The sequence below is a fragment of the Colletes gigas genome, unplaced genomic scaffold (genome assembly GCF_013123115.1).
Source record: "Colletes gigas isolate AHSC1104 unplaced genomic scaffold, ASM1312311v1 Colletes_gigas_Sc00015, whole genome shotgun sequence".
NCBI classification, from domain to species: domain Eukaryota; kingdom Metazoa; phylum Arthropoda; class Insecta; order Hymenoptera; family Colletidae; genus Colletes; species Colletes gigas.
In genome coordinates this window covers 3549048-3560458 of record NW_025106644.1, presented here as the reverse complement: position 1 = coordinate 3560458, position 11411 = coordinate 3549048, and the positions used below count along the sequence as shown (strand labels likewise).

At 44.7% G+C, this 11411-nt stretch overlaps 2 protein-coding genes across 2 annotated transcripts in view; both read left to right on the top strand.

Moving 5' to 3' along the window:
* Positions 1 to 1710: 1710 nt before the first annotated feature.
* On the top strand, positions 1711 to 8052 carry LOC122399790 (homeobox protein OTX2-like). The gene is made up of 6 exons (XM_043400751.1): positions 1711 to 1966; positions 4502 to 4653; positions 6576 to 6760; positions 6916 to 7036; positions 7111 to 7317; positions 7430 to 8052. The coding sequence occupies exons 1-6, from the start codon at positions 1711 to 1713 to the stop codon at positions 7529 to 7531; spliced, it is 1023 nt and encodes a 340-aa protein (XP_043256686.1). The 3' UTR covers positions 7532 to 8052.
* A 2147-nt stretch (positions 8053 to 10199) lies between these two features.
* LOC122399764 (tyrosine-protein kinase-like otk) overlaps positions 10200 to 11411 on the top strand; it is an 82129-nt gene continuing 80917 nt past the window's right edge. The window contains exon 1 of the mRNA XM_043400701.1: positions 10200 to 10354. Within this exon, the coding sequence (XP_043256636.1) occupies positions 10315 to 10354 (40 nt within the window). The 5' untranslated portion in view covers positions 10200 to 10314. The remainder of the gene's footprint in view (positions 10355 to 11411) is intronic.

Here is an 11411-nt window from a genome sequence, read left to right as displayed (position 1 = left end):
TCGTGTTTCTTGTAAGCGTTTCACTGAGGTCCCATACCTATATGTATATACAGGGTGTTCGGCCACCCCTGGGAAAAATTTAAATGGTAGATTCTCCAGGTGAAAATAAGACGAAAATCAAGAATAACAATTTTTTGATGGAGGCTTCGTTAACAAGTTATTAACAGTTGCGCCTGTAACAGTTACGCAAGTTGCTCATCTACAGGCGCAACTGTTAATAACTTGTTAACGAAGCCTCCATCAAAAAATTGTTATTCTTGATTTTCGTCTTAGTTTCACCTGGAGAATCTCCCATTATAATTTTTTCCAGGGATTGCTGAACACCTTCTATATACATATATGGAATATATGTGGAAAGGGGCGAAAAGTTTCATGAAACCCTTATGCTGTAAAAAAAATTGTCAAACATCGCCCTTCGTTTTACCAGTGTGCACGAATCTCCCCCTTTAATAAACGACGATTTTATTAACGAAGCCACGACCCGAACCGGAAGTAGCGGCTGACGTAAAGTTACGAATATCGAACCCGATCGCGGAAGATGGAAATAAGAGCGCGGTTGGCAGCTGGCCTGGATAATCCCGAGGAAGATGCAACACGACTCCGCGTACGGTTTTTCGAAGACCGCGTTACCGGACAGCCGCGAGGCCTAATTCCGAAAACGCGTCTCGCTGTCGAAAACCGAGAACCGAAGGACGAAAAAAGGGGGGGGGGGGGGAGGTGGACGAGCATGGCGACTTCGACTAGCAGACTTTGCGCCGCTTAAGCCGCGTTTTATCCTCTCCGATTACAAAGTCAAGAACGTCGCTCCGGTCTCGATCACGCGCCTCTTGCCGGACCCCTTATTAATTTATTTGCCTTTGAGTTTATTACGTCCGCGGACCAGTCGCCTAGCACATGTTTCGGATTAGAACCGGATAATCGGGCCTTGGTAATTAACATGTGACGAAAACAATCGAAATATGGCAGACTGTCTCTCGTAAACGGTTCGTCAAAACAGACACTGAGGATGAGACGCCATTTTGTATTTATTAAGGAAATTAGAGATATTAGGTTGTTCATTTGGGGGTCATAGATTTAGGTGTAGAATAATGAAAACATTGATAAAAATATAGATACTGAGGATGAGACGCCATTTTGTATTTATTAAGAAACTACAGATTTAGAAACTACTAGACTTAGGCTCTGCATTTGGGGTCATAGATTTAGGTATAGAAAATGGAATAATAATGAAAACATTGATAAAAATGCTGGGTTAGGTGTGAGCCCCATTTTATAATATTTTAATAATATAACAAATTAAATAGAATGGAGGAAATAATTAGAAAAATGGGGAGCATTGTTACTCTCATTTGTACACTCGTTTTTTATGAATTTTTTCCCATTTATTATGACGTATATAGTATGTAATCCTCCATTAGCTCACTATTTTTTAAACACTTCAATGAAAGTTGATATTCATTTACCAATTTGTCAAAACAACACAGTTGACATTGATAGTCCACTTAAGGGTTAAAATTACAACTACCCTGTTACAGGAGAACAATGATAAAATCGTGAAAATTTGAGGGGTTGATTTCGAGTTTTTCAAGCGTTAATTTTTTTTCTTATTTTTGTTCCAGAAGCAGCGAGTAATTCCGAGGAGCAGAGGAGGTGGGTGTAGAGAGGCCGCGGGGCGGGGGGGTGGTCGTGGTGGGGGCCGAGGGGGTGGTGATGTGGCCGAACAGCCTCGGCGGTACTTCCGGTTGCAGCGGGGGCGCCGGCGCCGCCGATCTCGGGGGCCTCGCCGCCTCCACCACCTCGGCCTCCGAGCTTTTCGGGCCCGCCGCGTTTGGCGCGTCCGCGGCCGGGCCCTACGGGGCCCTGAAGACCAACCCCTACGTCAGCGCCCTGGGCATGCCGCCGATCGAGGCGCTACACTCCACCATCGGCTACCCCGGTTGTACTCCCGCCGGTGAGTCCTACTACTGTGAGTGCACCCTTGACTTTATACTACTTCTACGTATCGATTTCTATCGCTATCGATCCCCCAGACTCCCGCCGTCCACGTAGATTTCAAGGGGCGAGACTCGTGTAAAATGGTGCAACGAGAACCGATGTTTGACTATTTTTTTACAGCAGAAGAGTTCAATGAATCTTTTCACCACTTTCCACAAATATTCTTTAACATTTCGAGATGCAAATAATTTTTTTTTCTGTTACTTTTTATCGATTTTGGATGTGAAATAATAGATGTTGTTCCTTAGGTGCAGTCTAGCACTTTTTTCCTTTCATCTGGAATAAAAAATCGAACGACATTTAATAATAATAATTATTTACACTATGTTTATTGCATAATTAAATTAGTAATTTATTGCAAGAAACATTTTGTTATGTTCAGAGCCGTGTATCTTTGTCAATTTTGTATTTTTTAAGGAGAATTTTGGATCATACGACGTGTAGTACTATTATGAACAAAATGTTGTTTGATTTTTTATTCTAAATAATTATTTGTATCTCAAAATCTTAAAGAATATTTGTGGAAAGTGTCGAAAAGTTTCAACAAACCCTTATGCTGTCAAAAAATTGTCAAATATCACTCCTCGATTTACCATTTTCCATGAGTCTTTCACCTTAATATCAGTTATCCGGGGTGACTTAACACTAAAGAGGGTATTCTAGTCTATTTGTGACATGGGTTTGACTTATGTTTAAAGAGTAGACACTATTTTTTCCATAGTCGTAGCCTTCATGCAGATTTTAATAAACATATCAGTTATCCGGGATGACTTAAAACTTAAGAGGGTATTCTAGTCTATTTGTGACATGATTTTGACTTATGTTTAAAGAGTACACACTATTTTTTCCATAGCCATAGCCTTTATGCAGATTTTAATAGACATATCAGTTATGTGTGTGGGGTCACCTAACAGTTAAGGGGGTATTCTAGTCTAGAGGTCAATTTTTAAGTGTTATTTGAGGTTTTTTTGTGAAAAACCGTGAAATATTATTGTATCGGGATTTGTGACATGATTTTGACTTATGTTCAAGGAGTACACACTATTTTTTTCGTAGCCATAGCTTTCATGCAGGTTTTTATAGACATTTTGGGTACCATTTGGGGATTTTTTGTTGAAAAATCATGAAATATTGTTGTATTGGGATTTGTGACATGGTTTTGACTTATGTTTAAAGAGTACACACTATTTTTCTCGTAGCCATAGCTTCCATGCAGATTTTAATAGACATTTTGGGTACCATTTGGGGATTTTTTTTTGAAAAACCGTGAAATATTATTGTATTGTGATTTGTGACATGATTTTGACTTATGTTTAAGGAGTACATACCATTTTTTCCATAGACATAGCCTTCATACAGATTTTAATAGACATTTCAGTTATCCGGGGCGACTTAACACTTAAGAGGGTATTCTAGTCTATTTGTGACATGATTTTGACTTATGTTTAAAGAGTACATACTATTTTTTCCATACCCATAACCTTCATACAAATTTCAATAGACATATCAGTTATCCGTGAGGGGTCACCTATCACTTAAGCGGGTATTCTAGTCTAGAGATCAATTTTTTGGTGCCAAATGGAGATTTTTTTTTGAAGATCCATGAGATATTATTGTATCTAGATTTATAACATAGTATTGACTTATATTTAAGGAGTACACACTATTTCTGTCATAATAATATATTCAAAATTGTCAACAAAACAGCAATTTTAGTAAACACACCGTGTAATGAACTTTTTAGCATGCAGTGCCACCAATTTTAACATTCTTTCGTCCAAAAAAATTTTAAAATGCCCCCAGAATACACATAAACAAACCTTAAAAATTTTACTGCAAAAGGTGTTATAGTTTATTCAAAAAAAATTATACAAAAATTTCACACTAAAATACCCTCTTAATCGTCCATTTTGACAAAAGTGTGAGGACTATTTTACTAATAATTCTCTATTTAACAAATTGATTGCTTTTACATAAAAAAAAAAAGAAAATTCAAAGATTAATTGCTTCGAAAATTCGACGCATCGCCAGGGGTTAAAATTGCGTGCTTTAAATCCCGAATTCGGTAAGCTGCTTTCAGAAAAATCCGTCTGTGTGAATTTATGTAAATTACAAATTTGATCATTTTTATTGCAAACCGGACAAACATTTCAAATATCTGTATTTAGCATTACTGTTTTGGTCTTCGCGGTGCGCTTGCAAATTTTAATACATTATTTACACAGACTTTTCGAACATTCTAATTACTTTCATCCCTTTTCAAACAAATATTTTCAATATTTGGTTGCAAATTAACACCCGGTAAAATCAGTTTTACAGTTGTCCAGGTGAACCAGCGTCATAGTCGTTGCAAATTTTAATACATCATTTACACAGACTTTTACAAATTTCTAGAAACTTTCACCCCCTTTGGAACGAATATTTCCAATGTTTGGGTGCAAATTGAAATCAGTTTTCCAGTTGTCCGGGTGAACTAGTGTCATAGTCGTTGCGTATTCTGTCGAAGGTAACCCCAGGAAGCAACGGAGGGAACGAACGACGTTCACCAGGGCGCAGTTGGACGTCCTCGAGGGGCTGTTCTTGAAGACGAAGTACCCGGACATTTTCATGCGCGAGGAAGTGGCGATGAAGATCAGCCTTCCGGAATCGAGAGTGCAGGTATGTCTCGACGCGGCTTTTGCCTTCTCGAAAAGGCAAGGACGCCGGGTCTCTCGCGTGTCGATGGGGGTGCAATGGTCGGTGTCTCGTTACCTAGGGGTGGCACTGTCGGCATGCAGTCACAGCCAGTAGACAGCATCGATTTACCGGACGCTCGTGTTTCCTGGATAGCGGGTGTTAACCGAGTTAGTAGTTCACCCCGTGTCGGTATTGTTTCCCCGTTGAAAAGCATTCCTGCGCTTCGAGTCGACTCGAAAAGAGAACTTCCATCCCCCGGTCGTGACAAAAAGATCGCGTCCGTCGTCCAGAATCGACTTTCCAAGTCGAGAACGTGCCCATGCATATTCCACCCTCATCAGGGGCCTGAGGGACGCGTAGCATCCGCAATTGCGGGCCCCTGCACCTGGCCCCCGGCCCTGCGAATCGATTCAACGGGTCCAACCGTGCCCATAGTCTTCTGCACGTTCGTCGACGACTGCAAAACCTGGGGTGGTCAGCCTCCGGTCGAAGGAAAACATTAGGAATGGTTCCTGTGCTCGCCGCTAGAGGGCCACGCTCTCGTGTCTCTCGCAAGCGTTTCACTAGGCCTCCATTCCTATATACAGGCTCATAATTCTGTTATTAATGCATTCACGAACAAATTAGGAGAAGGTTAAATGGCTCGAAGAGTACTGTGTTTGTTCAAATTCGACAATCTATTTGCAATAAATGGAATTGCGTATTTTTTATTGCACAGATTCATTCCCCTGCCAATTCTGCGCAAAAAGTTATTAAGGTATCGTAACCAAAAAGTGATCAGTTCTCGAGATATTTTCAAAAAAGTGTCTCGAAGTATTCTACAGTTCCTATACTCGCCGCCAGAGGGCCACAAGTTCTCGTAAGCGTTTCACTGAGGCCCCATTCCTATATATACGCTCCACGATCGACTGTTTAATGTCATGGGGCCTTGCTAGAATTGCTCTACTCGGTGATTCCCCCTATTTCTCGTCCGAGTTAAAGTTTGCAGGAGGTTTTAAAACTGGGAGAATTCCGTGGAGGAAAAATACTCTTCCCCGGTGGAAGAACGCCGCTCCAACGTGTGTGTCGTTCCCCAGAAAATCCGTTAGAAACCCAAGCTCACCTCTCCCGCCTCTAACATTGATCGCGCAGGGCTTCTCTAGGTTCCTCTCGTCTCCCTCACCCCTCTCCCTCTCTTTCGCCTCTTTAGCCTCTCTGTCTTCGTTCTTCCAGTCGTTTCGTTCTCTCCGGCGTCCTTCTCTCTCGAGGTCGTTTCTCGCGTTCTGGAAATCTAGGAGGGCGAGAGAGGACCCGGGGGGGTGGGTCGAAGGGAGGAGGAGAGAGTCCAGGTTCCTGCGAAAATTTTCATGTCCCCGTTGAATAATTCGAAAGCATCCCCCGGGGTGGTGGTCTACATGCATTCGTAATTAAGGTTCCTCCTTCGAATCGGGGCTTCGTTCGGACCTCTGTCTCCCCCGGTGTGTGTCCGTCGTTCTCGTCGATATTCTATTTACGGGGAACCCCCGGGATCTAGACGAGAGAAACTGTTGGTTCGATTTTCGCAATTTCGTTCCATCGAACGAGGCTCGTACACGCGTGCAGGTTTCCGCTCGCGTTACCGAAGCCGGCTTCATTGGTAATTGATAGTTGCGCGAGTGCTGGCATTCCCTTATAATTGGCTATTACGCCAGCTTTACGGAAAGCTCTGCCACACCATTCCCCAAGCTCGTTTCCCATAGGAGCCTCGTCGCGTTTGAACCGGGGAAAATATAGATTGGAAAGCAGCTTTCGCGAAAACAAACGGATCCCACAATTTTTCCATCTAAAACTGCCATAGAAAAAGAAATTGCAAGATTTCAAAGCTACCCCTATTTTTATTTACTTCGCAAAATACTTATGGAGGCTTTGCAATGTGTGTCCAATAGGTATGGTTCAAGAATCGCAGAGCCAAGTGCAGGCAGCAGCAGAAGCAGCAGCAGCAACAACAGGACAAAGCACCGAGGTCGAAGAAACCCTCGGGGAATCCCACCAACAATCCGCCCTCAGGAAAAAGTCCTTCGATTGCTACCACGCCCACGCCTGCCGCGGCGGTGCCTGCCACAACACCCCTGTAAATATCTATTACATCGATATCTACCTTTGCGTCCCCTCAGAAAGCTTCCCTGGAATTTTATTTAATCGCGATGGAGTCGAATATGATCGCTAGACGTGTCGATTGATACGGTGGAAGATACTATGTTGTATAGTTTTAACTCGTGTGCGTAGGAGCGGAGGTACAGGTGGTTCGGCGGCCAGTTCCCCGGCACTCCTGAGGGATTCCCCGCAGTACAAACCACCAGGAAGCGCGACCAGTTTGCTCCTGGCGGCCAGCACGACTCCCCCGAGCGTAAGTTACCGACCAATGATAAGTTTTACCGACCGTGGGTAAGTCCTCAGAGAACGGTTACCGACTGTTCACAGTTAGGAGGCACTGTGTACAGCAGTGGGGGCAGCAGCAGTAGTATCTGGAGTCCAGCGGTCACGGAGAGCGGCGGTGGGTTCCCCGGTGACCATCAGAGGCTAGCTTGGACGACGACCACCTCGCAGCAGCAGTGCTACCAAAATTACTCTTCTTACTATACCAACATGGACTACCTCTCGCCAGCCACCCATCAACTGAACGTTGTGGTAATTTCGATAAGTTATTATTTGAGTAGCCAATTGCTTGAGTTGAGTTGAGAAATATTATTATTGGTATTACGTGGTCTATATTTGCGTGACAGATTTGTTTTGTTTTCAGGACGGTGGGGGTAGCGGTTTGGACAATACATGGAGCAAAACAAGGGACGAGAGCGCCTCGTCTTGGTTTTACAATAGCGCCGGTTGGGGCGACAGAAAGTGAATGATCGCTCGCTGATGCGAACGACGAGGCAATCGGTACATATCATCGATAGCTGAACGGACTTGGAAAGTCGATGGCGAACGCGGCCAAAGACAGTCTTTCGCGTTAGACATATCGATAAATTACGCGTGACTCGCCCAGTGCCATAACCGTTTTATTGCGTTCGATAGAAGCCCCCCTCCCCACCCTCAGTAGGCGAATTTTTGTCGGTGTACTTTGTTTCGGGAGCAAGAGCGAGTCACGGATCGGTGAATAGGTTCGTAAGCGCCGGTATCTTGAAGCTACAAGTTCCGATTTTTAGATAACGTATTGTACGATAAGCGACCACCATTCCCCGATGTCTTTGTCTTTGAAAAATTCGTTGCTTTATACCGTTTTATCCAGCATTCGCTCGACCAATCAGACAATTCTCCAGAAAGAAACAGTGGCCTCCCGTAGTGGCCGCCAGAGGGCCACGCTCTCGACTCTCTCGCAAGCGCTCGAGCGACCATCCATCTCCATATATACGGCTCCTATCTCACTTCCTGCTTGTGCCATAAAATGGGGATATTATAAAACTCGAACATGCGTTCACTGTCCGGCTCCTCCAGCGGCGTATCTAATAGCACGGTGGGCATGACCCATATGCGGGCCACGGACAGTGAACGGGTGTGTTTAATAGACTTTTTACACACGAATCAACGATTTTCTAATTACGACAGAACGCTAGGCCCCCCCCCCCCCTCTCCCCCAGACAAGCGGATGCTGGTTAGTTTGAATTTTTCTATCCTTCGTCGAAAAGTGCAATTTGATAACGATTTCGTAATCGTCTCGAACCGTGACTAGTCATCGTCGAATCACGATCGAGGGGACGAAATAATCTTTCCAGGGAAGAAAGTAGTATAATTAAATCGGTACAGTTCGCGTCGTTTTTACCCGCGACTCTCCTTCCCGCGCGAAGTCAGTGTTTTACATATGTGATACCATTCGAGAGAGAGAGAGAGAGAGGCGGGATCGGAGAGCCTCCGATGTAAATAATTATAAATAAATAGACTATGCGCCGTTCGGGAGGAGATCGACGTAGTTAGACGAAAATTCCCCAGTAAACGACGAGAGAGTAAATAGAGTTCATTGTCTTCGTTTTTAAGGATTTCTCATTAACCCGTACATGTGAACGAGAACGCGGCATATATGTACATAAATTATGTGTGTATATATATACAAAGGCACACCCCACCCGCGATCGTCTGTGTAAATATGTACCATTTTTGATGATTCTGAGTCGCCCAGGACGTTCGAAGGAAGCTGTCGCTTGGAAGCTATTTTCATTCCAGCATTTATTTGTCGTATCGATAATCGATTGGATACCTTCGCGCCAGAGGGACGGATTCGCGGTCTGGACAGTGTCGAACCTCGCGGTGTACAATTTTAATCCTTCGAATCGAGTGCTTTACGATTTACGATCCAAGTGGGGAGAATTTTTTAGGGGGATTCCCATTATTCGTTTCTGGTTCAGATCCAATCGGTATCGATACGCCCACGATCAGATGGAACATTCAATTGTCAAAAGTCCCTGTTGCAATCGCGCCAATTGCTCCTTTTAATGATCCCAGGAACAGTGTGAGTCTCTCGTCAAAGACTGTACATTTCTGTAAATACAGAAGCAGAGACGAAGCACCGATTTTTCGATCCAACGAGTCCTCGATTTTTTGTGAAAATCATTGCAAAGAGGTCGCTTCCCCATTTTTCTTTTGCGTAGCTCGTCAACACCTCCACAGACGTCGATGAAGCATAGATGATAGAAGTGACAGAGAGAAATAAACACGAATATGTAAAGCGAAAGAAGTATATAGTAAATGTAGGGATGTAAGTAACATGACTGTTTAGATTGTTATTATAAATACTATCGATTACGATGCCTACGGCTACCGAGGGAGAGAACAACGACGTACGTGTCATAAGATGTATGAAATAATATATCGAATTTGAATTGTACTGTCCTTCGTTCTAAATTATTCCAGACTACTGAACAATCTTTAAAATTCATGTTCGTACTTGACTACTTAAATATTAATTAAACATCGTGTTTGATCAATTTTAGACTTAGAATTTTTAGTTTTTTTTTTATTTATAAAGGCACTTTTTTATAAATAGCTCAATTGAGATTGAAAGTCCACTTAAAGGTTAAATAGAGATATTACAGAGTCTCAAGAATTAACTCTTCGATATTTCTTTAATTATTTCTCGAAATATTGATGGTGAAACATCCATTTACCAATTTATTACAAAAAAAACATGAAATAAAATAGTTAATTTGCGATTGAAAGTCAATTTAAGGGTTAAATAGCAATACTAGAAAGTCACAAGAATGAACTGGTCAATATTTCTCTAATTATTTCTTAATATATCGACGGTGAAGCCCCTCAAAGTCTGCATCCCCCATAGGAATCCCATAACACGTCGGTAAGTGGGTTTATCGGCCGGTACAGGGCGCCATCTGTCGCCAGCAGCCCGACGCGTTCGATCGGCCGTGAACCCTCGGGGGTAGGGGTCGCTCCGGCGCGGCGTGGGTTAGCGGCCCTCAGTATCGCGCGTCGCTTCGTGGTGTACGGATCGTTCGGTCCCGGGTCTCGTGCGGTGTGCTCGTTCCGTTGGTTTCGCTTAAAACAGAAAAGGGAATAGACTAGAATGACAGCGAGGCGAGGGCTCTGAAAACACGGGATCCGTCGTTTCTCGTCTCAGGTTTCCCACTGTGTGTACTTTGCGTGCCCCGCGTGCTCCAATCGCTCCACACTCGACCGAGGATGCGGCGCCTCGACGTAGCAGCGGTTTTCCTCTGCCTCGGTGAGTACCATACATGTACACACACATACGAAGGACTATTCGCAGGATTCTTTTCCCACTCTCCTGCGCCGCCCTGCTCGCGGCAGTGAATCACGGAAAGGGGAAAGAAACGGAGCTCCGGATGGTACATCATAGGCGACCTAACGGTCTCGTTTTTCCTTCGAAACGTTCAACTCCCACCTCCCGTGAATCCGCGCTCGTTTCTTCCCTCCTCCGGCGGCTATAATTACGGGTTAATTGGGGTCCCGACTGTCCGAGACAAACGATCCCTTTGAGCAATTTGCTTCCGCAATCTTTTTCTCCCCCCCCTTTGGAATTTCGACCTTTTTGCCCATCGATTAAATTCTTCGAACTTCGAACTTGGGGAACCCCAGGGTCCTCGGAGCAAGGAGAGATCGAAAGTCGCGTATATCGATGGACCTTTAACGCGATCGTCCCGCTGGATGGACCGTACCGAAAAGCGGCTCCAATTTGCAGCTGGTCGGACCGATCGGTCGCGGCGATCTCACGTGCACGAGTCCGATGGTCGGTGGTGGGTCGTTTGGATGCTGACCAGGGCATCTCTCTCCATCGTCCATGACGCCGGCCGGTTACCCCGCTGCCTTGCTCCCGTCTCTCTCTCTGTCTTTCTCTCCTTGTCGCTCAACTCCCCCCCCTCGAAGAGGAGAACCGGTTCGATAGCCATGCACACCTACAAAGCCCAGTATACGCAGACTCGGCGGAAAAGGGGGGCCATATTACGTATCCACCTACCTAATATCGACGGTAACGTCGTATACGTGCGGCTGCACGTGTAATTAGTAGCGATGACTGCGAACTGGAATCGCCTCTCCCGGGACTCCCCCCCGTTCTCGCGAGCCGATCTCCCCATTATTTTAAAAAATTCGAAACGCACCGAGCGAAGGGAACAGGGGGGGGCACGTACTGCGTGTTACGGCCGCCCGGAAGATGCTGTGCCCCGAGAGCTCGCAAAGGACACGCGCGTTTCTACGTGCAGATCGAATCTTGAATGGCTGCTCGTTAAGAACGAGGGATTTCCGAGCGGTCTGCTATCGAC

Bases quoted from the DNA above. Each gene is read 5' to 3' on its own strand.
- LOC122399790 (XM_043400751.1), top strand. From the start codon at position 1,711: ATGTGGCCGAACAGCCTCGGCGGTACTTCCGGTTGCAGCGGGGGCGCC. The intron at 4,654-6,575 runs GTATGTCTCGAC...TGTGTCCAATAG, and splicing joins TTCCGGAATCGAGAGTGCAG to GTATGGTTCAAGAATCGCAG. The intron at 7,318-7,429 runs GTAATTTCGATA...TTTTGTTTTCAG, and splicing joins CCCATCAACTGAACGTTGTG to GACGGTGGGGGTAGCGGTTT.